Source organism: Artemia sp. Qi Xiang Cuo, chromosome 2 (assembly GCF_049724085.1).
Source record: "Artemia sp. Qi Xiang Cuo chromosome 2, ASM4972408v1, whole genome shotgun sequence".
Taxonomy (NCBI): Eukaryota; Metazoa; Arthropoda; class Branchiopoda; order Anostraca; family Artemiidae; genus Artemia; species Artemia sp. Qi Xiang Cuo.
The window spans coordinates 20179675-20206658 of record NC_142795.1 but is presented as its reverse complement, the minus strand read 5'-3'; the positions used below and the strand labels follow the sequence as shown (position 1 = coordinate 20206658).

Genomic DNA, 26984 nt, shown 5'->3' with positions numbered 1-26984 from the left:
GCAATGATCCAAAACAAGTCTATTTCAACAAGAGGTATGCTGTTAATAATTTTTTGTCCTCAACTCTACATAATGTAGCATTGGTAGTATTTAACATTTATCACTATTCAAAAATTCTATTTACAGTATGTAAACAGTATTTCTACAAACAGTAATTCTATGTGAACAGTATGTATCATACTGTTGTAAAATTGACGATTTTTTTTTTATTTTTGGGAGAAAACGGCTTACTAGAGTTGCCAGAAAACGGAACAACCCATCTTCACTATCCATTTTCTGGCATGCCGACCCATTTATTGGCGTCTTTTTGTGCCATACCCAGAAATGGAAAACTGGGATGGCTGTAGCGGTCTACATTACCCATTTTCCCAGTTTTCCGGCCCAGTTTTCCAGAAAATGCCAAATGTAGACGCGGCTTTAGAAGTTTAAGCATCTCTTGTAAGTTTTGAGCTGGTGCCCCATCTGTATCTAATTTACCACTGCTTCCAGGAAAGCACTTGTCAAATTTGGCGTAAAGAGTGGGTGGGGGGTAGCGGAGGTGGAAGCTTATGCATTTTATTGAATCGTCTATAATTTATAATCACATTAAAACTTGACATATGAATAAAAACAAAAATACATGTTCGCATGAAAATAGTGATATTAAAACTACAAAAGAACACAAATTACCGTAAATTCGAGAGGACTGACAGGCTCCCTCAATCCCCAGCTTTTTACGCTAAAGTTTACCTTGCGCTTTAATAAAAGCTTATTAGAAAGAGACAAATTTAGCCTGTTGGTAACTTTCGTATTTCAATTTCATATTCTTAAAAAAAAAAAAAAAAAAAAAAAAAATGGAACCGAAAATTTGACCGTATCTATTGACACGATTGAAAAAATGAAGTTTTTTTTCAAAAGTACCAGCTCAAGATTGACGTAAAAAGAAGAGGGTTGCGGGTCATGATCGCTCCAGGAAATTTTACCCGATTAGGGGAAGACAAGAACTACTAGGAGGTTTGTTTTCACTAGGATTTAAAATTGTCTATTTCTCATTCTCTTTCTTTGATTCAATTGATTAATTATCTTCAGGTTTCCCAAGGGGGGGGGGGATTTTTTCTGATAGTCGATGTCGAGCAATCTCTCACAATTAGGTAATTTGTGTCCTTTGTAAGTCTTAATGACTTTACTTTCATTAATAAAATACTTTCGTTTGACCTTTTAGTAAATAAAAAACTTTTCGAAGATCCTTGGGGGGTAACAGGTACGAACACGGGGACGCTGGGGATTGGTGGCCCACCAACACTTTCGAATGAGTAAAAATCTAGGATTTTGGGAAGGTACGGGAATATCTGGGATCAGCTCCCCCCTCCCAATACATAAGTGCCTATCTCTATACCAATGAATGAAAAAACAAATATAAAGACATGGGATCTCAGTAATATCATTGCGCATTTAATGCAGGCTTTTGAATTTGTTAGTAAAAAAAAGAATATATAAATATACATATATATAAATAAATATTTAGAATAGTTGATCAAAACTCGAGTAATAGAATTACGAGGAAAATTGACGATACGTAACCACAAATCTACCTTTAGGCTTTGCTGCGGGAAAGAAACCAAGGATATTAAAACAACATTGTCGTCATTTTGTTCAAAATTCCTTAGGTTGTTGTACTTCATTGGTTTGGCTAAACTTTTTTTCCTTATCAGTTGGTGGTATAGTCTAGAAAAAAGAACTTTAATAACAATATACGCTTCAAAAGAATCTCCTTTTTATGCTGATTTCCAGTATGTAAGAGTTTCAACTTTGAAGAGGCATATTAAAATTTATCGATTTGGCTTACTTGACTGAATTCTCATCCATCTTCAAAGGTCGTCTTCGGACGAGTTCTATCTCTAAGCACCAAGTTGAACCCCAGCACCATCTCTTCTCTTATGTATGTGTATAGGTTTGTGACGGACGTATAATGGTTCATACTTCATGCACTTGTCTCGAAGGCGAGAAGATAAAAATTAGAAAAGCTGAAGGAGATTAACGGTTAATAGTCCCGTACTAAGCGTTTGTTTGCATGGTTTAATGAAGTCATTATGTTTTGTTGTCAGTTCAATAATCAAAGTTAGCCATTTTTTCTTTCAATTCAAAATTTAGTGTAGTTTTTTGCTTTCAATTTGAGAAGAAGTTCGAAGTTGTTAGTTCAAAGTCATGTCCTATTTCTTGTCCCCATTACCAATAATTTTTCCCTATTTTGAGAATAAAAATGACGTCATGAGAATGAAATGACGTCTAGGTGATAATCAATTAAATCTTCCTTTAGCTGCTTATTCATTGATTGTACAAAAGGTCAATAAAGTTTTAAAAGAATATCGTGTAGAAAATAATAATTTTATAATATTTTGTGGACATCTCTCAATGTTTAAGCCGAGACAGATTCTCCTGGCTGGAAAGAAATGATAGAATATTGGAACGATATTTTCACCTAAACCTTTACCGAATTGTACTTATTTGAGATCTTTTTCCAACTTGCTTCTAACAGTAAAACAGCTAATGGATATTTATTAGCATGAACGAACTTCCTATGCTCTCCCTTTTCCAAGAAAAGGGAATCTGGGAGTAAAAATGGCTTCAAGGTAAGATAGTTTATCTTTAGATAAAATATATACGTTTTAAAACATATAGTATATGCATAAATGCAACATCCTATACCCTCCACAAGGATCTATGACGTGGAATGCTAGCAAAACAAAATTTATAAAAACACTAAAGAGGAAAGTAAAAATTAAAGGTAGCCACAGATGAGTTGACGCTGTATGGGTCGTCTTCTTGGGTTATTGCCAAGCCGGTCATTTCATCTAAGCCTTAGATAAGGGGCGGGGTAATCTCTTTATCTGAAAAAAATTGACATGGCTTAAGCAAAAGGCTGACATTTGTTTCCTAATACTTAGTAGCAATTTTAAATACATGCGTAAAGGATGGACAGCAATTGATCCTTCACAAGACCGTACCCAGGATTTTTTTTCGGTGGGGGGGGAGGGGGAAAGATTGACTTAGTTTTTCTAGGGGGAGGGGTTCGACTCAGTGTTTTTCGTGGGGGGGGGTTACATAAAAAAACTCAAAAACGCATAAAAAATTGTTTTTATCCATTTTTGTTACGTTTTTACGAGTGATTTTTTTTTTGGGGGGGGGGCTCAAATCCCCCTCCCCTAGGTACGGAATTGATGCTACAGGCAACGATTTTGTGAATACCTGCCATTTTCAGAAATCTAGATACCAAATAATGATAGGATACACTATAGGCATGGCTATTTTTAAGACTAATTTCCTCGTTATCTTTTATATCTAAGAATCTGAAGTATCTAAAAATGACTCAAAACCCCTATGCCTTCCCAAGGCCAGAACATAATTCGCACTTTACTAAAAAAAATACAAATGAATGTGCATTGTCAGATTAATATGCATATACTGATATTTATTAATCAAAATGTTAGTATTATTTGATTTACTAAAGTTATAAAAGTAAAAACATTTATATTTTTTCTGTGGAGTGCAAATTATGTTCTGGCCTTGGGAAAACCAGAACATAATTTTTGGGCTCAGGGGTTTTGAGTCCAACTGATGTTAATTTCTGCTTGTTTTGAGTTTGACTCGGTTATTTATTGTAATTTCTGTTCGTTTTGGGTTTTATTTCTTTATCAATGCTGATTTGTGGTAGTTTCACGCTTGTTAGATTATTTGATTTACTGTTTCTTTTCTTAGAAAAACTTATCTTGTGGAAAAAGTTTTTTTAATTCATTAAATAAAAAAACAAGTTTTTTTAACTGAAAGAGGGAGCGACATTAAAACTTAAAACGAACAGAAATTATTCCGTATATGAAAGGGGCTGTCCCCTCCTCAAAGCCTCGCTCTTTACGCTAAAGTTTTTTATTGTTTTGAAAAATAGAGTTGTGAGAAAGAGTCTAACTTTAGCGTAGAAAGCGAGGCGTTAAGGAGGGGACAGCCCCTTTCATATACGGAATAATTTCCGTTCATTTAAGTTTTTAATGTCGCTCTTTACTTTCAGTTAAAAAAAACTTGTTTTTTTTTTGTTTAATTTTTGAACGTTTTTGAATTAATGCAGGTTTTGGTTTTGGCTCACCATACATGAATAATTAAAAAAAAATTTGCATATTAATTTTACTTTTATTTGGTTAAATGGCTTTCTCGACAGTTGTTTAATTCTATTTATGAACGTTTTTATTAGTAATAAACATACGTAACTTATGAATTAACTTACGTAACGAACTTCTGTATTCATATATGTATTTAATACGTATATTAAAGGGTTCGCCCACTTGCCAATACTTCGCTCTTTACTCTTAAGTTCGAATTTTGTTCCAATTATTTAAAAATGACCCCTTAATCACAAAGGCCCTTAATTAGAATAAATAGCTCTTATGAAAGTACTAAAACATCTTTGGATTAAAGAGCGAGGTATTGACTAGGGGGGCGAATTCAGTCTTATACGTAATAATTTATGTTTGTTTTAAGTTTTGATGTTGGTCCTTCCTTTAGTTGAAAAACTTATTTTTTTTAATTACTGATTGTTTTTTAAAATAATGCTGGGAAATCCGGTGCCCCCTTCATAGGAATGTCCCTTCCCCCATCCATGGAAAGATCCTCCCATATAACCCCCAACCCCCACTACCAGAAAACGTCTGTATACTTCCCAATAACCAATACTATATGCAAACAATCGGTAAAATCCATAACTTTCAACCCTCCCCCCGGGAACTTTGGGGGATTAAGTCATCCTTAAAGACATAGTTGTTATATTTTCGACCATACTGAACAAAATGGTCATCTCAAAATTTTGATCGGGTGACTTTGGAAAAAAATGAGCGTGGGAGGGGGCCTAGTTCCCCTCCATTTTTTCGGTCACTTAAAAAGGGCACTAGAACTTTCTGTTTGAATGAGCCCTCCCACGATATTCTAGGACCACTGGGTCGATACGAACACCCCTGGAAAAAAAACAAACAAACAAAAAAGAAATAAACACGCATCCTTGATATTTCTTTTGGCAAAAATTACAGAATTCCACATTTTTGCAGATAGGACCTTGAAACCTCTACTTTAGGGTTTTCTGATAAGCTGATTCTGATGGTGTGATTTTCATTAAGGTTCTATAAATTTTAGGGGGTGTTTCCCCGTTTTTTCAAAAATCAGGCAAATTTTCTAAGGCGTGTAACTTTTGATAGAACTTATATATTTGAAATCAGCATTAAAAATCTGATTCTCTTGATATATCTATTGGTATTAAATTCCGTTTTTTAGAGTTTTGACTACTATTTAGCCAGGTCGCTCCTTACTTACAGTTCGTTACTACGAACTGTTTCATAACTAAGTCCAATGTATACAATGGTTTGTTATTCCAATGCTCGTCTTTTAATGTAAATTAATTAAAAAAACTTTTTCCACAAATAAGTTTTTCAAAAAAAGCATAAAACTCCATTAAACCAAAAATGAACAAAAATAGAATCAAATAAATTATCAAGCATACAACTACCACAAATCAGTATTAATAAATAAATGAAACCCAAAACAAACAGAAATTAATATGAGTATGGTTCTAAACCCCTATGCTTTCTAAAAGCCAGAATATAATTTGTACTTTACTGAAAAAAAATTGTTAAATGTTGTCATTTCTATAGCTTTAAGAAATCAAAATTAATTTAGAGTTTAAGGAATAAATATCAGCATATGTATATTAAACTGACAATATACATTTTTTCAGTAAATTCATTTGAATTTTTTTAAGTAAAGTACAAATGACATTCCGGCTTTAAGAATGCATAGGGGTTTAGAACCCTACTCATATTAAAACTTATCATAATCAAATCATTTTACCAGGACAAGGGTCGTAATTAAAAACAAATAAAACTATATAAAAATACTATATATAAACTATGTATAACAAATCGAAATTTTTAGATAGCCATTTTGTTCTACGTAGTTGAAAGTTCTGGAGATTATGAAAGTTCTAAAAAAATTATTAATTTAAAATTTAATAACTTAATGTATGAACTTAATTAAAAAAATTTATCTTAATTTTAATTAAATTTAATTAAACATAGTATTGGAAAAAATTATTTTCCGACAATATATTGTTTCCGGAAAGATGTTAAAACTCTCCTTAGAAGTTTTAGCTGAACACAAAGGACTAGCAACCCCATTAGCACATTGAGATAGGGCTGTGGCCGTCCCTGTTGAAGGGTTACGAGTGGTTAGTGACTCCAATACTACTTTGGGATAGGGCTGCGGGTGTCCCTTTTGAAGGGATACTACTGATAGAAATTTTCTGATGGCTATTTGTTGTTGTAGAAACTTTGAAAAGAGCTCATTTACTGAAAATTAAGAGGGCTACTGCCTTTTTTATACTCAAAAGTGATTGGAGGGAAACTAACCCCCTTCCCACGCCCACCATTTCCCCAAACACATCCATTCAAACTTTTAAGATAGCCATTTTGTTCAACGCAAATTCATTCAATTAGAAATTGAAAGGGCTAGTACTCTTTTTATTAGTCGAAAGTTATTGGAGGGCAGCTAGCCCCTACCCTACGCCCACCATTTCCTCAAACACGACCAATCAAAATCTGGAGATGGTCATTTTTTCAACGTCGTTGAAAGGTCTAAAAATTATATTTTTGAGGATGACGACCCCCCTAGAGCCCTCAGGTCAAGGGTTATAAGTTATGCCCTGGGAGCATATAAGGTATATATAGAAAGGGTGATAGCATAAGCTTCGGAGGGGGATCATTGGATTGGTAATAAAAGTTCTAGTGCCATTGTTAAGATTCAGAGTGATCGAAGGGTGGATACCCCTCCCCATTTCTCATATTTTCCCGAAATGCATCTGATAGAAATTTTGAGAAGGCAATTTGTTGTCGTGGAAACTTCAAAAAAAGGCTCATTCGATTGGAAATCGAAAGGGCTAGTGCCCTTTTTATTAGCCAAAAGTGATTGAAGGGCAACAAGCCCTCCCTCCAACCTCATCAATTTCCAAAACACATCTAATTAAAATTTTGAGATAGCCACTTTGTTCAGTTTAGTTGAAAGGTCTGGAAATTATGTCTTTGACAATCCCCATACCTTCTCAAGACCAGAACATAATTTGCACTTTACTGAAAAAATGTCTGTGGACTGTCTGTTTAGTATACACATACTGATATATATTCCTTAAAGTTTTAATAATTTCAATTTATTAAAGAAAAAATTAAAACATTTAAAGTATTTTGTTTATTCAAATCATACAATGAATAACCGAGTCAAGCTCAAAACAAGCCAAAATTAACATGAGTAGGGCTGACAACCTCCATGCCTTCTCAAGACCAGAACATAATTTGCACTTTACTGAAAAAAATATAGTTAAAAATGTTTCACTTTGTTTTTACTTGTTTAAAATGTTTTTACTAGATATATGAAGGGGGACGTCCTCCCCCTTTCATTCCAATTACAGCGCGAGTGTCTGGTGCCCTTTTTAAGATTAACAAGAGATTGGAGGACAGGCAACCTTTCTCTCAAGCCCAGTCATTTTCCAAACGTATCCAGTAAAAATTTTGAGACAGCCATTTTGTTCAGCATAGTAGAACGGTTTAGCAATTATGCCTTTAGGGATACTCTGCTAGTCAACCCCCGCAATTATGCAATTGGCCCATTATGCTAAATGTTTTTTTTTTAAAATAAATCAAAAGACAGTGTGTCTAGTGGGTGCCAGTAAGACACCTCAGCAGTATATCGAGAACAACTGGGGTATGAAGTTAAAACTTTTGGGAATGCCACTATTACTACTTATGCTCTTACAATTCAAATGAATTAAAAGAGTTTAAGTGTATCCAGGTTGTCAAAGAGCATAGATAGAATCTTTTAGGAATGACATTAAGTTTCGTTTTTCAGGTCAACTTCAGAAGCTATAAAATTAAATAAAAAAACTGTTTTTGTCAGGATTAAAAATTGCTGAAAAAGTTTCTCCAGTATACAAATAACAACCCATACTATGGATTTATAGAAGAAAACTGAAAAGATATACAATATTTTTTTGTGGCATGAAAACACTGTGTCAATAAAAACGAAAAGAAAATTGATTTAAAAAACTTTCCACAATTTAAAAAACATTGTCAAAGAAAAGTAAAGAGCTCTATTAAGCCAAAAATGAGCAATAATAAAGTCAAATAATCTTCCAAGCGTAAAACCTCCACAACTCGCTGTCTATAAATAAATGAAACTCAAAACGAACAGAAATTACAACAAATAACCGAGTCAAAATAAAAACGAGCAAAAATTAAAAAGCGTAGGGCTGACAACCCCTATGCTTTTTCAAGACCAGAACAAGATATGTGCTCTAGTGAAAACGAAATCAGTTTGAAAGGTTTTCACTTTTCTTAATTACGTAAATAAAAATTATCAAAACCTTAACAAAGAAATGTCAGTATATGTCAGTTTAACTGACAATCCGCGGTCATTTGTTTTTTTGTTTTTTCCATAAGGCGCAAATTCAGTAAAGTGCAAGACTTTTAGAGACATTTCAAGACGTTTCTTAAGAAATTTCTCTTCAAGACAATCTTCAAGACAGTTTTCAAGACATTTCAAGACATTCAAAGACGTTTTTAAGGCATTTTTCTTCAAGATGGTTTTCTTCAAGATTTCTTAGGTTGTTACATAATAGGATTTGTTAGAGTCCACTAGGCAAGATGATAGCGTACGCGTTACATCGTAGTTTTTTCTTTAATTGTTTAAAAAACCCGTGAGAGCCAGGAAAAATCTTCCGGTCCGATCAAATCATGTTTTCTTTGGTTGTTACGCAATAGGACTTGTTAGAGGGCCAGGAAAAAACCTTGAGGGCCCTTTCAAATCAAGATACAAACGTAGTCATTAAATCATAGGGAGCTTTTTTCCTCAAGACATGGGTAGTCCACCCTAGCAAGTGATTCCCGGGGTGGCGGGTTGTTATTAGAGGTAAATTTAAGGCATAGTAAGTGCTATTTCTGAGAGGTCTTAACGAAAAGGCCTCGTTTCTATTGCTCTGTTAGATGCACTTGCCTTTTACATTCCATTAATTTAAATCTTAATACTAGAAAAATCAAATTTTGAAAAATGAAACGCGCAAACGAAGAAAAATGAGACACATTTTTGCATTCAGTTATTTTTGAGAGGTTTGTAGTGAAAATGTCACATTTCTTTGAGTCAAAACTATGTATATTCACGTTACCGTCGCAATATGTGGCTAGCCCACCCTAGAAAGCAATTCCAGAGGGAGAGGGTTGTTAATAGAGGTAAATTTAAGCCCTATTAAATGATAATTTTGAAGTGATTCGTAAGATCCAATAAGCACGCAAGATTGCGTCACCCTCAATACATTTAATAAATCACGCAACTCCTGTTACGTAACATGCACCTGCATACCTTAGAAAATTCATAACACATGCGCTTTGAAGAAGTTTGAAAAAAATACCGGGGTCGGGATTCCAAGGGGTACGGCTGCCGCTAAAACTGAAACCCCCTCACTGCTCAGGTATACTAGAACGTCTTTAGGGACTACCCTTTCCTGAATTTAAAAAAGATAATTTTGTTTTGTTTGATCGAAAAAACAAGTTATGAAGAGGCTGCCCAATGAATTATAAATAATTTTGCCTCACAAATTAAAAAGGCTTGTAATGGACGAGATAGGCTGATTCTTATAGACTGATGGTATAGACTGATGCATTTCTCAGTTTCTAATATAATAGTAAAAATCTGGTCGACGAATCCTCTCCCCTTCGTAAACTTCACATTTCTTCTCTTAAAACTTTGTCTACAGCGTCTCTAAGTCTAAAAAATATCATCATACAAAGTAATTTAATTCGTACAGAAATCAGTCTAATGTCTATAATTGCCACACGCACTCTTATCACGTTTTTTTATGGAAGGGTTTAATTGAAGTTTTACTAAATTCCATAGGTAATTTATCTCTCTATTCACAACCACCATATTTAAAAATTCATTTACTGAGCTATCAGGGGCCTTATTATTTTTAAATTCTATTAGCACTGTCTATAACTCCTCGCAAAATTAATCTTCGCTTTGCTTCCAAATCGCCTATTTTTTTATTTTATTTTTATGTAATCATAGATAGCGCTGCCTAAGTAAAGAACGATGTGGACACAATGTGTTATTTATTTTTGGTTCTTGGTCTTAGACCAGGGCACTTCGTATCAAAGGAGTTATCGTAGAAACTTCGAAAAGGGCTCATTCGATTGGAAGTTGGAGTGGCTTGTGCCCTTTTTAATAGTCGAAAGTGATTGGAAGGCAACTAACGCCCCTTCCACGCCCATCATTTCCCAAAACACGCCCGATCACAATTTTGAGATAGCCATTTTGTTCAGCGTAGTTGATTTCCAGATAGAAATTATATTTTTTAGGAGGACGCTCCCCCTAAACCCTCAGGGCAAGGGCTGTAAGTTATGCCCTGAGGGCATATAAGGTTTTTATAGAAAGCTTTTTCGTAGAGACTTCAAATAGGGCTCATTCGATTGAAAATTAAAAGGGCTTGTGCCCTTTTTAATAGTCGAAAGTGATTGGAGGGCAACTAACCCCGCTCTCACGCCCACCTATTATCCAAACACATACACTTAAAGTTTTAAGATACCCATTTTGTTCAACGTAGTTGAAAGTTCTGAAAATTAGGTCTTTGAAGATGACAACCCCCCATAGCCCTCAGGGCAAGGGTTGTAAGTTACGCCCTGGAGGCATATAGGTTTTTTTTTTTTTAAAGCGCTGCCGTAGAAACTTCAAAAATCGTTTGATTGGAATTTGAAATGGCTTGTGCTCTTTTTAATGGTCAAAAGTGATTGGAGAGCAACTAACCCCCCTCTCACGCCCACCTTTTCCCCAAACACATCCAATCAAACTTTTGAGATAGCCATTTTGTTCAAAGTAGTTGAAAGGTCCGGAAATTATATTAAGAGGATGACACTCCCCCCACAGCCCTCAGGGTAAATATTGTGCTATGCCTTCGGGGCATATAAGGTTTTTATTGAAAGTTTTGTCGTAGAAACTTGAAAAGGGGCTCATTTGATTGGAAACTCAAAGGGCTAGTGTCCTTTTCAATAGTCGAAAGTGATTTAAGGGCAACTAACCCCCTCTCACGCCCACCTTTTCCCCAAACACATCCCATCAAAATTTTTAGATAGGCATTTTATTCAACATAATTAAAAGTTTTAGAAATTACGTCTTTGAGGATGATAACCCCCCTCAGAGCCCTCGGAGCAAGGGTTGTAAGTTGTGTCCTGGGGGCATATAAGGCTTTTATAGACAGTGATGTTGTAGAAACTTCAAAAAGGGGCTCATTCGATTGGAAATTAGAAGGGCTTGTACCCTTTTAATAGTCGAAAATGATTGGAGGCTAACTAACACCCCTCTCACACCCACCATTTCCGCAAACATCAAATCAAAATTTTGAGATAGCCATTTTGGTCGACGTTGTTAAAAAATCCGGAAATTATGTTTTTGAGGATGACACTCCCCCCACAGCCCTCAGGGCAAGGGTTGTAAATTTTGCCCTTGGGGCATATGAGGTTTTGTTTTACAGAAAGTGTTGTCGTAGGAACTTCAAAAAGGAATCATTCGAAGGGAAATTGAAACGGCTAGTGCCCTTTTTAAGAGTCAAAAGTGATTGGATGGTAAGTTACCTCCCTCCCACTCCCACCATTTCCCCAAACACATCCAATCAAAATTTTGAGATAGCCATTTTGTTCAACATATTCACAAGGTCCAAAAATTAGATATTTGAGGTTGACAACCCCCTCACAGCTGTCATGTCAAGGGTTGTAAGTCATGCCTTCCGGCACTTAATGGGTTTATAGAAAGCGTTGTCGTAGATGCTTCAAAAAGAGCTCATTCGATTGGAAATTGAAAGGGCTAGTGCCTTTTTTAACAGTTGAAAGTGTTTGGAGAGCAACTAACGCCCCTCTCACGCCCACCATCTCCCCAAACACATCTAATCACAATTTTGAGATATCCATTTTGTTCAACGTAGTTGAAAGTTCTGGAAATTAGGTCTTTGAGGACGACAACCCCCTCACAGCCCTCAGTGCAAGGTTTGTAATTTATGCCCTGTTGGCATATAAGGTGTTAAATAGAAAATTTTGTCGTAGAAACTCAAAAAGGGCTCATTTGATTGGAAATTGAAAGGGCTAGTGCCCTTTTTAATTGTCGAAAGTGATTTGAAGGCTTGCCATTTTCAAAGAGTTCGAGGTAACGAACTGTAAGTGAGGAGCGACCCGGCTCAATGGTAACTGAAACTTTAAAAACGGAATTTTGATACCAATAGATACATCAAAAGAATCGGATTTTAATTCAGATTTCAAATATATAAGTTTCATCAAGTTTAATCTTACCCATCAAAGTTGCGCGCCTGAGAAAATTTGGCTGATTTTCGAAAAAAGGGGGAAAGACCCCGTAAAAGCTATAGAACCTTAATGAAAATCACACCATCATATTCAGCGTATCAGAGAACCCTACTGCAAAGGTTTCAAGCTCCTATCTACAAAAATGTGAAATTTTCCATTTTTTGCCAGAAGAAAGATCACGGGTGCGTGTTTATTTGTTTTTTTTTTTTTTTTTCTTTTTCCCAGGGATGATCGCATAGACCCAGTGATACTAGAATATTTTGGGAGGGCTCGTTGGAACGGCAATTAAAGGTTATAGTGTCATTTTTAAGTTATCAAAAGAAATGGTGGGCAACTAGGCCCCCTTCCATGCTCATTTTTTTCCCAGATTCATTCAATAGAAATTTTGAGACAGCCATTTTGTTCAGCATGGTCAAAAATACTGTGAATATACGTATTAGCATGAATTAACCCCTCAAGTCCCCAAGGGAGAGGGCTGAAAGCTATGAACTTTACCCAATGTTAACATATAGCATTGGTTATTGGAAAGTATACAGACGTTTTCAGGGAGAATCTTTTCTGGTTGTGGGGGGTGGGGGTGGGTCGGGAGTTATATGGGAGGATCTTTTCATGAAGGAAGTTTTCACGGGGGAAGGGACATTGATATGAAGGGGGCGCCGGATTTCCCATCATTATTTAAAAAAAAAATCAGCAATTAAATATAAAAAAAACAAGAATTTTAACGGAAAGTAAGGAGCAACATCAAAACTTAAAACGAACAAAAAAATATTAGCCGAACTAATATGATTGGGTTCACCTTCTAGTCAATGCCTCGCTCTTTAAGCCAAAGATTTTTTAGTACTTTCATAAGAGCTATTTATTCTAATTAACGGCCTTTGTGATTAAGGGGTCATTTTTAAAGAATTGGAACAAAATTTTGTTTACTTATTCAATGATGGTGAACTAAAATAAAAGCTGCATTAACTAAAAAACGATCATAAATTAAATAAAAAAAACAAGTTTTTAAAACTGAAAGTAAGGAGCGACATTAAAACTTAAAACGAACAGAAATTATTCCGTATATGAAAGGGGCTGTCCCCTCCTCAACGCCTTGCTCTTTACGCTAAAGTTTGACTCTGTCTCACAACTTTATTTTGTAAAACAATAAAAAACTTTAGCGTAAAGAGCGAGGCGTTGAGGAGGGGACAGCCCCTTTCATATACGGAATACTTTCTGTTCGTTTTAAGTTTTAATGTCGCTCCTTACTTTCAGTTTAAAAAACTTGTTTTTTTTTATTTGAATTATTGTAAAGATCGATGTGGGTGCAATGTATTATTATTTTTTCCTTTTTTTTTGTTCAGACCAGGGCAATTTGTTTCGAAGGAGTTGTCCTAGGAACTTCAAAAAGGGCTCATTCGATTGAAAATAGAAAGTGCTAATAACCTTTTTAATAGTCGAAAGTGATTGGAGGATTGCTATCACCCCTCTCACATCCCCCATTTCCCCAAACAGATCCAATCCAAATATTAAGATAGTCATTTTGTTCGACGTAGTCAATAAGTCTGGAAATTATGTTTCTGAGGATGACAACCCCCCCCCTCACAGCCCTCAGGGCATGGGCTGTAGGTTATGCCCTGGGGGCATATAAGATTTTTTTTTACAGAAAGCGTTGTCATAGAAAATTCAAAAAGGAATCATTTAATTGAAAACTCAAACGGCTAGTGCCCTCTATAATAGTCGAAATTGATTGGATGGCAAGTAACCCCCCTCTCACGCCCACCATTTCCCCAAACACATCCAATCAAAATTTTTAGATAGCCATTTTCTTCAATTTACTTGAAAATTCTGGAAATTATGTCTTTGAGGATGACAACCCCCTCACAGCCCTCAGGTCAAGGGTTGTAAGTTATGCCTTGGGGCATATAAGGTTTTTATGCAAAGCGTTGTCGTAGAAACTTCAAAAAGGGCTCATTCGATTGGAAATTGAAAGGGCTAGTGCCCTTTTTGATAGTCGGAAGAGATTAGAGGGCAACTAACTCCACTCTGACGCCCACTATTTCCCCAAACACATCCAATAACAATTTTGAGATAGCAATTTTCTTCAACGTTGTTGAAAGTTCTGGAAATTTGGTCTTTGAGGATAACACCCCCCCCCCAGCCCTTATGGCTAGGATTGTAAGTTATGCCCTTGGGGCATATAAGGCTTTTATGGAAAGCTTTGTCGTAGAAACTTCAAAAGGACTCATTCGATTGGAAATGGAAAGGGCTAATGCCTTTTATAATAGTTGAAAGTGATTGGAGAGCAACTAACGCCCCTCTCGCGCCCACCATTCCCCCAAACACACCCAATCAAAATTTTGAGATAGCCATTTTGTTTAACGTAGTTGAAAGTTCTGGAATTTATGTCTTTGAGGATGACAACCCCCTCACAGCCCTCAGGGCAAGGGTTGTGATTCATGCCCTGGGGGCATGTAAGGTGTTTATAGAAAGCGTTATCGTAGAAACTCGAAAAGGGCTTAAATTATTGGAAATTGGTAGGACTAGTGCCCTTTTGAACTTTCAAAAGGGACTGGAAGTCTTTAAATTCTTATAGTAAAGATCGATGTGGGTTCAATGTATTATTATTATTTTTTTTCTTTTTGTTTAGACCAGGGCACTTCGTATCGAAGGAGTTGTCTTAGGAACCTCGAAAAGGGCTCATTCGATTGAAAGTGGAAAGGGCTAATGCCTTTTTTAATAGTCAAAGGTGATTGGAGGATAACTAACACCCCTCTCACACCCACCATTTCCCCAAACACATCCAATCAAAATTTTAGGATAGCCCTTTTGTTCGACGTAGTTAAAAATTCTAGTAAATATGTTTTTGAGCACGACACTCCCCCCACAGCCCTCAGAGAAAGTGATTGGAGGGCAACTATTCCCCCTCCCACACCCACCCTCCCATTTTGTTTCAAAAATATATGTTGCCTTAATATTAAATCAAAAATCACTGTGTTAATGGTAATTCCCATTAAGGCATCTCAGCAGTATCCCAAGAACGACTGAGGGTATTATGTTCAAATTTTCGGGGCTACTTCTGCTCTTAAGATTTAACCAAACCAAAATAGCTTAAGTGTATTCCAGCTATCAAAGAAAGTAAACAGATTTTTTTGCGAATGATATCAAGTTTTCTATTTCAGGTCAACTAGAGGAGGTATGAAACTAAATTAAACACTATTATTTGCGTCCAGATTTTTAAAAGGGTATATGCTGTTAAAAATTGCTGAACATTTTTCTCCAGCACACAAATAGCAGTCCAAACCATAAAGTATTAAAAAAACGAAAGCATTTAAAGAATTATTTTTCTTTTTCCCTAAAAAGACTATGTAAATATAAAACGAATAGAATTAATTAAAAAAGCTTTTTCCACAAAATCAGTTTTTCAAAGAAAAGTAAAGAACTCCATTAAACCAAAAATGAGCCAAATAAAATGAAATAATCTACCAAGCGTGAAACTACCACAAATAAGCATCGATAAATAAATGAAACCCAAAACGAACAGAAATTACAATAAATAACCGAGTCAAACTCAAATCAAGCAGAAATTAATATGAGTAAGGCTCAAAACCCCTATGCCTTCCCATGGCCAGAACATAATTTGCACTTTACTGAAAAAAATACAAATGAATATGCATTGTCAGTTTAATATACATATACTGATAATTAGTTAATATTATTTGATTTATTAAAGTTATAAAAGCAAAAACATTTATATTTTTTCAGTAAAGTGCAAATTTTGTTCCGGCCTTGGGAAGGCATAGGGGTTTTGAGCCCTATTCATGTTAATTTCTGCTCGTTTTGAATTTAACTTGGTTATTTCTTGTAATTTCTGTTCGTTTTGGTTTTCAATTATTTATCGATACTGACTTGTGGTAGTTTCACGCTTGGTAGATTATTTGATTTTATTTTGCGCATTTTTGGTTAAATGGAGTTCTTTACCTTTCTTTCAAAAACCTATTTTGTGGAAAAAGTTTTTTGAATTAATATCACCAAAAACCAGTCAGCACACAGTGCTTGTCGGTTTTATATTAAATTAACGAAAAAAGCTTTTAACGTACATTTCTTTATTAAAATAATATTGTGCGATGCTCTTTTTCGACTCCAGCCTAACAGGTTTCAACTTCTCTTCTTTCTCGTCTCGACAGCCCTGGGGTGATTATTCATGCCCATTAAACTTTGTATCCTGTAGTCCTCATAATGAATGTTATAAACGTGGCTATCTAAAACTTTTTCTTTGGATAGCTGTCCATCTCCATCCCCAATAGCCCCTGATTAAGTAAAACTTTCACTTTTCCTCGGTCCTAGAGTATGGGAACCTTAAACTTATAGGAGTAGAACTAAGTCCTAGTGTCGAAAAGAAATGTCACTAACGACACCTACCACTTGGTAATTATGTTTAACCCCGAACTGCAGTATATTTGTCTTTTCAGGTACATCGAATGGCAGGGGAGGGTAAAGAAACCCGAATTCCATCCCCAGTAGGCCTAACAGCTTAAAGTCAACTAGCCTACTTCAACTGCCAAGATTTGATGCTAACGCATTATTACTCTTCCTCTGAAGGAAACAATAAATTCTGAAAACAACTTTAAAAAAAAATCCAAAATACTTCCTTGTGTTATTCCTAGGAGCCCTCCACTCTACTTTGTCAGCTTCCCCCCCACCTAATGTGCGAATACGTAGCCCAAATTATATATCCTCCCGGTATTTTTCCGTTTCTTGATTTCCTTGACGTAGTTTCTTTGCTGCTGAATCTACCTGAAAAAAAGAGTAACGTGTGTATTGAAAATATAGAATCTTGGCTACATATTTTCCTATTAGGAATGGAGGAGGATAAATTAAAGTGAAGCGTTGTTATGAATGATATAAGCAAGTATTTTAGAATTTTTATAAGTTGCTTTCTGAATTTTATAGTGTTCCCTTTTGAGCTGACCTAACTGTAGACTAATACCCACTTTTATGACATAGAGAGTATCAAACGTCACCAAAGGATATTGCCCTTTAAAGGGCGGAGGAGTGAAGGTAGATGCTTCGTAATATCTTACCAGGAGATCATTTAGGCTGTGGATACATTCGCCTAACTTGACCAGCGGGAAGATTAGCGGCTCCTTCTTGATGCCCCTGGTGCCTCTGGATGCAGAGGCGGATCTAAGGTAAGTAAGGTAAACTTGACCACTTTCAAGATAGCAAAAAGCAACTAAACTAAGCTTTTCTTCTCCCTAATTTTCTTTTTTGAGAACTTTCTTTGGTACTTGCCTGTTAAATGGAATACACTCAAGAATTATGATGTCTAAGATCTGGCAAAAACCGGTTTGCCTCTCTGGAATCGGTAATGATTTGCTTATTTTGTGTGAGAAAACTACGTTGAGGTAAATTTTAATTACAAATCTAGTATTTAGAGGTGGTTAAGGGCTAGGTTAAGTTAGGTTAGGTATTTAATATAATGCGTTCTGCGCGGCCTGCTTTCCATAATTCTTCGTCGTTGTTTCAATAATTTTGTTTCTAAAAAATTATATTATCATCATTTTTTGGTATATTTTATTAGGATTAACCTAACTTCACCTCTTGGGTGTGTTTCGTTTAACAGGCAAGTGCCTTTTCTTTTACTAGAAACTTCGGTACTCTTATGTCAAACCTATTTTATGCAAAATAAAATAGGATGAATATATAATAGTTTAGAAACAAATTTGAGCTATATATTTGCACATTAGGGGATGGGGGGAATAGCATAGCATATATTATCACGTAACCTAGCCTAATCTAAGTACCTCCCCCCCCCGAAACCCCCAAAAAACAACAGTTTAAATATAGTTCCCAGAGTGAGAAACCCCTGAATACTTGTTTATAAAGCATCAGACAGCGGGTTCTTCATTACTGGATTCCATTGCAGTATATAAAAGGGTAGGTATAATATAAGAGTACCAAAACTTCTCCCACACTAGAGTTTATTTCCGAGGAGGGGGTTATATTAGCGCCCAGGGGCAGGCTTGGTTTATTCTTGAAAACAGAAAATAGTGATTAATTATCACTTAGAGAGAAATTTCAGTACTATTACTATTATAGATAGATAGATATTTATTGCAAAATAAAAGCCTCTTTGAGCCATGGCAAAAACAAACACAGTTGCATATAAAGTCAAAATACATGATAATAACATATATAACAATAACTAAACATAGCCCATAGCAAATAAAAATAAAATAACATAACAATTGCAGCACAAAAGCACACATAATACTATAAAACTAACTCACATAATTACACACAATGTCACACACACATAATAATAATAATCCTATTATCAATTTTACTTTTTTAGTGAAGTCGTCTGACTGTCAGCGGTTTTTAACGCCTATCTTCCCTCGATATCACCACATATCCAGGTCTTCCCAATCTCCTTTTCTTCTTGGATTATGGGCCATTTTCTGTTAATTGCTCAAACTAAACTGACAAACAGTAATACGATAAGATATTTTGTTATGAGAGTTTTTGGCACGGTAAGCAATTAGATAATATGAAATCAGTTTCACTAAAATACAACAACGAGTTTTCTGAATACTTTCACAAAGAGTTATCAGTAAAGCCTTAGTATTTGTTGGACTGTTAGAATGAAAATTCTTATTTTAGATACGGCAGAAAAAGTGGGAGATTATGCAGCAAGACATGTTATCAAAAGGATTCAAGAGGCAAAACCTACAGAAGATAACCCTTTTGTTCTTGGATTGCCAACAGGTTTGTGCGAAAAATTAATTAGGTACTTGTCAATTATTCAGAACACACCCAAGAATTTTTGATCTGCAAGATCTGACAAAAACCGGTTTAGCTATCTGTATTCGGAGACAATTAGCTTAGGCTCAGTGGAAAAACTACGCTGTAATATTTTTTGTTTAAATATTTAATATATAGGCCGTATTTTGGTTAGGTTAGGTATTTAATGTAATGTATTCTGAGCGGCCTGCTTTCCATATATTTTTGTTATAGTTCCCATAATTTTGCTAATAATGTATTATATTTTCATCATATTTTGGTATGTTTCATTAGGATTAACGTAATCTTCTTGGGTGTGTTCTGTATAATTAACAACTACGATTAATTATGAAAATTTTGATTGAAGTACAAAAGACATCAATTTAAGTACATTCCCCTCCCCCTCTGGGTCAATCTTAAGTCTATTCAAATCCGAAAACTTTAACTTTCTAGGATTTTTCTTTTGGTTATACCAAAAAAATGAAGTTTCTAGGGCATTAATACATCTTAGTCAGTGTTGTCACATTAAACCGCGAAAGTAGATCAGCAAAAGCAATTAAATAAATTTGATAGTACTTTTTGTCCGTAGAACTTTGAACATTAACTATCTGTCTATTGCTAAAAAGAAAAAAAAAACTAAATCTTCAAAGGTAAAGTACACCGGTAATATTGGGGCTAATATTGGGGCACGATTGGGGCTATTGAGAAGGAAACACAATAAAATTCTGTAAATGACTTTAAGAAATCACACAATACTTACTTATATCATTCGTAAAAGCGCTTTTTTCTTTACTTTATCTCCACCCCCTCCCTTCTCTCCTAATTTGCAAATATATAGCCAAAATTATACATTTCCCACGCATTTTCCGTTTCTTGATTTCGTCAATGCTACGGCAAAACACATAGGAAATATATAATCTGGGCTGTATATTCATACATTTGGGGAGAGGGGCTGGGGGTAAAGTAAAGTGATGTGCTTTTAGGAATAATATAAGTAAGTGTTTTATGGTTTTTAAAATTTATTGTCAGAATTTAATAATGTTTCAAACAGTTTGTTGTAACGAACTGTGAATAAGGAGCGATGTGAGTAGTAACCGTACAATGCATTGAAAACCTAAATGCAAACTTACTCCTGAAGGCATAGATATGTGTGTAGGTTTTCAATGCATTGGACGGTTACCAGGGTCATTTGCAAAGAGGTATCATTTCTATAGTAATTTGAAATATCATAAGGAATTTGCTTGATGGGTTATTCTGGGCAGACGTGCCCGTACCTGACCGGGGTTTTATTATATTTTATTATTAAAGTTTTGTCGTTCAAAATTAAATTAATTTATATTTAATTATAAAAAAGTTTTTTTTTTTTTTTAGGTTGAAAAAGGTTCGTAAAAAAATTGGTAACGGGTTTTTTTTATTTAAATATACTCGTTTTAATATAATTTAATTAAAAGATAATAGTTTTTATTTTCAATGTTATTAGTAGAGGAAAAAAATAAGGGGTGTATTTACATTATTGGAGATTAATGATGGAGCTAGCAACAGTGATGTAATTACTTCTTTAGTTTACGAGATTTGCGAATTTTTTGCGAAGAGGTATTAGCGTAAAGATATTGCGACGGTTAAGAATGTAAGGTATGAAATTTGCCCATTGTTAGCATTATTTCATTGTACTTTCCAGGATTTGTCGAACTGTCTCGTGGGCGACTCAAGGGGACCCGTGGAGCTCGCCCAGTGGCCGGGTCCGGGGGCCCTCGTCCGCCGGGGGGACCTCGTCTGGGGGGGTTTTCGGGGGGCTAGGGGGTCGGGTATGCCGACTAACTGATCCGCGTGGGACTTTTTAAGGGGAGTATATTTCTGGGGGGGGGGGGAGATTTGCAGGGAAAAATTTTCAGTGGAGGGGGGATTTCGCCAATGATTTGAAAAACAATCACGTACTAATATAAAAAACAAACCTTTCTCAAGTGAAAGTAGGCTTAGGAGAATATCCCAGGCCTAATTGTGCGCCTGAAATTTTCCTGGGGAAATTTTAAGTGAAAATAGAATTTTTTAAGGGGAATTTCCGGGGTGGGGACTTTCAAAGGGGGGGGGAGGGGACTTACCATGGAGGTATTTTTCGTGGGAGTATTTTTCATGGAAGAGGGGGGATTTCACGGCATTATCTGAAAACTATCTGAAATCTAATAAAAAGTTTTTTCAACTGGTAGTAAAGAGCAAGATTAACGCCTGATACGAACAGAAATCTTTCCGTATATGTGGGGCGACCCCCTCATAAATACCTAGCTTTTTACGATAATGTGTGACACCCAAATTAATTAATAACGACTCGCCTGAAACACAAGGCCCTGAAATTAGATTAACAATCATTTTCGAACTACGAATGTTGCTACTTAATTTTAGTAGAAAAAATTGCTCTGTATTTAATAGATTAACGGTTAACCAAAATATTCTAATTATGATTATAATTAAAAATTGTTTTCTTTTCAGTTTTTGCCAAAAACTTTTGCATTTTTCTGTTAACCAAATGGAAAAGGAGGAAAAAATAATACCAAGAGAGCGTACATACATACATAGAGTTCGATGGGACTTTAGGTTTTAATTGACAATAGCTGAATTAGTGTCGACTTAGTGTTTTACCCTCGGCAGCAGGGTTGAATGAAATTTTGCATGCTCCTGTTACCTCATAGATTAATCCCACTTGGTTATGGAAGATCACCTTGGTTTTTTAACACGATATAATGGTAATTATAGTATTATGATAAAAACTAGATTCTTTTTACATTTGTAGTACATTAGTAATATTTTAGTCCTTTTATCAAACCAAAAAGCGTTAAGCGCAGGGACATGACGGGGGAGGGAGGGGGCAAGAAGGGTGGCATAAACATTTTTCTTCTGTCCCACAGGGGGGGGTACAGGGGGTGATTGGGGCAGGGGGACCGGTTTCCAGTTTTTTTTTTTTTTCCGAAAGCGTGAGGTAACTTTTAAATTAAATTTTATGTCTTTTGTCTTAGGGATTTTCTCCTCAAATTTTTAAATTGAAAAATGAGTGTGCTGTTATATTAGTAAAGAGAATCTTTCTATCTTTTATCATCAAAAATGTGTAATTTTGTAGTTTTGACAGAGTAGAAGTATTTTGTACGGGAATTAATTTTACATGAGGAGGTGGGGTTCCAATTTTTTTTTTCCGGAAACGTGAGCTAACTTTTAAATTAAATTTTAGGTCTTTTGTCGTAGGGATTTGCTCATCAAATTTTTAAATTGAAAAATGAGTGTGATTTTCTATTAGTAAAGAGAATCTTTAAAGATTTTATCATTAAAAATGTGGACTTTTGTATTTTTGACAGAGTAGAAGGATTTTGTACGGGAATTAATTTTACATGGGGAGGAGGGTTTCCAAATTTTTTTTTCCGGAAACGTGAGCTAACTTTTAAATTAAATTTTAGGTCTTTTGTATTAGGGATTTGCTCCTCAAATTTTTAAATTGAAAAATGAGGGTGCTGGTCTATTAGTAAAGAGAATCTTTCAAGCTTTTATCCTCAAAAATGTGGAATTTTGCAGTTTTGAGAGAGTAGAAGGATTTTGTACGGGGATTAATTTTACATGAGGAGGGGTTTCCAGGGGAGAAAGTTTCAGCCCCAAACTTTACATATTTTTTTTTCCTGAAACGTGAGCTAACTTTTAAATTAAATTGTTTGTCTTTTGTCTTATGGATTTGCTCCTAAAATTTTTAAATTGAAAAATTATTGTGCTGTTCTATTAGTATAGAGAATCTTTCAAGCTTTTATCATCAAAAATGTGGAATTTTGCAGTTTTGACAGAGTAGAAGGATTTTGTACGGGGATTAATTTTACATGAGGAGGGGTTTCCAGGGTGAAATTTTCAGGGGAAACTTTACAGATTTTTTTTTCCGGAAACGTGAGCTAACTTTTAAATTAAATTTTAGGTCTTTTGTCTTAGGGATTTGCTCCTCAAATTTTTTAATTGAAAAATGAGTGTGCTGTTCTATTAGTAAAGAGAATCTTTCAAGCTTTTATCATCAAAAATGTTGGATTTTGCAGTTTTGACAGAGTAGAAGGATTTTGTACGGTGATTAATTTTTACATGGGGCATAGGGATTCCAGAGGTGAAATTTTCAGGTGGAAATTTTACCCAAATATTTCTAAGGCATTACAAATAACAGAATCAACTTTAGAGGGCAATTTATCTCTAAAAGAGGGGTTATTATTTCCTTACTAAATTTTTCTTCTTTTTTAAGGAGGAGGAGGAAGATTCATAAACTAACAAGCTTTTTATTTTTACATCTCTAAATCCGATCAAAAAAATATAATAACATTTTAAGCTTTCATAAACAATCATACGTTCACTAATTTCTTTTCTTCTGTAACAGTGAGTCATTATTTTATACTAAATTGTTTCTTCTTTTCTAGGAAATCCCCGATTTGACAGACCCAATGAAAAGGGCAAGGAATGATAATGCCACATCACTAAAATAGTCGACGATGCATAACCCATCTATACCTCATCACCCCCCTTCCAAGCCGTTAATGCCAACGCAATCTGCCACTCGTCATGAGATGCCTGACCTTTTGGGTGATCATATTGAGTTAGAAATATAATTTTTTTGTGACTGTTCAATTTGTAGAGGACATTATCATGATTTTGAGCATTCTAATGATTCTACTACAACATGCTTAGACAGTGTGGACATAGGGAAAGACGAGAATAATCTGGAGGATATGAGGAGAAGAATCATACATGATATGGAGAGAAATTTATAAAAATTGCAAGTAAGATCTCATAAAAAAAGATTAAATGTGAAAGAAAAGGGGGAAGAAGATCGAAAGAAGAGACATGGTAAAGAGGGATATCTTTAAAGAGATATCTCAACATACAGTTTAAAAGACTGTGATGAAAACTCAAAGAAAAATGCGCTTAGTTCTAGATATAACAGTTAATATTATGATAAAGATGATCTAAGAGAAGAGAAAAAGTGGTTATTTAAGAGACAACATAAGAGGTTATTAAATAGAATGGATATGCCAGTGATATATCAAATGACATTGAGAATAAGAAGGAGAGCCCTAATATCACCACGTAAATTAAAGACATTGTGTTATAGATTTCAGAAATAAAGTTTCATATATTTATTATTATTATTTTCTTAGGCTTAAGGGTCGAGGCTTGAGAATTTTAAGAGACTATTTTCCCTATTTTAATATATTTATTCAGATGACTACTGACTCAATACGGGATACAACCTGATAACCAAATTCAATATTTGTTATCTACCAGAAACTTCATGGAAAATGAGCAGCTCAACATTAACTTTTCTACCGATTTATCACTTTAAGACTGAAAAGATCAATAGATATAAAAACTTTTTCTATATTCTACGGAAAAATTTAGAATATAAATTAAGATATATTTATTTGTTGACGAACTTAATAACTGATGTGGAAGATTTTTATTTTTCTCTGGAGAAATTAGAATTGAAATGTAAGTTCTTTAATAAAATTCGGAATTGAGTTAACTTATCAAGATCACAGAATAAATTTTTCTATCTTCTACGAAAAATTTGGATCAGTACTTTAAATTTTTCCATCTCTTTGAGAAAATCTGAACTGAAGTGGAATATTTTTAGTTTCTCTGGGAAAAATAGAATGGATCTGTAACTTATTTCTTTTTCATTTAGGAAATTCAGAAGAGAACTTGAACTTTTCTTCACCTCCTTGAGAAAATTAGAAATAAATGGTAGATTTTTATCGTACTTTAACATATTCATATTCATAGTATATCTTTTACTATATTCTACACTAAATTTTAGAAAATTACTTTAAATTTTTTTATGTATTTAGGAAAAATTACATAATTAATTTGTAGCTCCTTATCGTCATAGTGAAATATTCATGATCAAGGTGTAACTTTTTATATCTTCTACAAAAAATTTGGATGAAAGCTTTAAATTTATGACTTTGGGGAAAAATCTGAATTAAAATGGAACCTTTTTATATTATTTGGAAAAATATAATTGATCAATAACTAATTTCTTTTTTTTATTGAGAAAATTCAGAAGAGAAGTTAAACTTTTCTTCACTTCCTTGAGAAAATTTAAAATTGAAGTACAACTTTGTCTTTCGGGAAAATATTCACACTTGAGTTTTTTATATTCATTGAAAATATTAACGATCAAAGTATAAATTTTTCTTGCAAAATAAAAAATACTTTTTACAAAACCAAATGATTTCTCACAACATTAAAAATAGTTCTTACAGAATATAAAAGTTCAAACAAAATCCAAAGCAGTTCTTACAAAACAGAAATAATTCTTAAATATAAAAAAAGTTTTAAGAAATACGAAATAGTTCTTACAAAACAAAAATTTTTCGTAATAAATTCAAAAATACTTTACACAAATCCACAATATTTCTAACAGAATTAAAATACTTGGTGCAAAATACAAAATACTTGCTTCAAGACACTAAATTTCTAACAACATCGCAAATAGTTATTATAGCATACAAAAAATTCAAACTTATTCCAAAATAATTCTTACAAAGCAGAAACAATTCTTGCAAAATACAAAAAGTTGTAAGAAAATCGAAAATAGTTCTTAAACAACAAAAACTATTCTTAAAAATAGAAAAAATCCTTTACACAAATCCAAAATAGTTATAGCAGAATTAAAAATAGCTTCTGCAAAATATGAAATACTTGTCACAAAGCACGAAAATTCTAACAACACCGAAAGTACTTCTTACAGAATACAAGAAGTTCAAACAAACTCCAAAAATAGTTCTTAAAAAACAAAAATCATTCTTACGAAATACAAAAATATTTTAGACAAATCCAAAATAGTACTAACAGAATAAAAAATAGTTGTTGCAAAACTTGAAATACTTGTTACAAAACAAAAATATTTCTTAAAACATCAAAAATAGTTCTTACAGAATATAAAAGTTCAAACAAAATCAAAATTGTTCTTACGAAACATAAATAATTCTTAAAAAATATAAAGAGTTCTAAGAAATCCAAAATAGTTCTTACAAAACAAAAATTATTCGTAGTAAATACAAAAATACTTTACACAAATCCACATTAGTTCTAACAGAATAAAAAAAATACTTGGTGCAAAATACCAAATACTTGCTTCAAGACACTAAATTTCTAACAACATCCCAAATAGTTATTATAGCATACAAAAATTCAAACATATTCCAAAAATAATTCTTACAAAGCAGAAACAATTCTTACAAAATACAAAAAGTTGTATGAAAATCGAAAATAGTTCTTAAACAACAAAAACTATTCTTAAAAATAGAAAAAATCCTTTACACAAATCCAAAATAGTTCTAACAGAGTTAAGAATATCTTCTGCAAAATATGAAATACATGTCACAAAGCACGAAAATTCTAACAACACCGAAAGTAGTTATTACAGTATACAAAAAGTTCAAACAATATCCGAAAATAGTTCTTAAAAAATAAAATTTATTCTTACGAAATACAAAAATATTTTAGACAAATCCAAAATAGTACTAACAGAATAAAAAATAGTTGTTGCAAAATTCGAAATACTTGTTACAAAACAAAAGATTTGTATGCCTTCTTGGCACCTTTCCAAACGAGCGGGGACTCCCCACTGGTTCCTACACATTGCAAAAAGTGAGCAGTACGAAAACTCCACGTTTTCAACCAGACTGGTTTTTAGGGACCAATCGGGAGAGATATGTAAAGTCGACATAGCTTTATTTCATTTTTTTAAGGTTCATTTAGACCAGGTTACGTGCGCGCACGGCTCCTGGTCTATCTGTACCTTAAAAAATGTAA

At 34.2% G+C, this 26984-nt stretch overlaps 1 protein-coding gene across 1 annotated transcript in view; it reads left to right on the top strand.

The window, feature by feature from the left end:
* Window positions 1-18960: 18960 nt before the first annotated feature.
* The window catches only part of LOC148954984 (glucosamine-6-phosphate deaminase-like), a 41506-nt gene continuing 33482 nt past the window's right edge, over window positions 18961-26984 (top strand). The window contains exon 1 of the mRNA XM_089099561.1: window positions 18961-19145. Within this exon, the coding sequence (XP_088955687.1) occupies window positions 19022-19145 (124 nt within the window). The 5' untranslated portion in view covers window positions 18961-19021. The remainder of the gene's footprint in view (window positions 19146-26984) is intronic.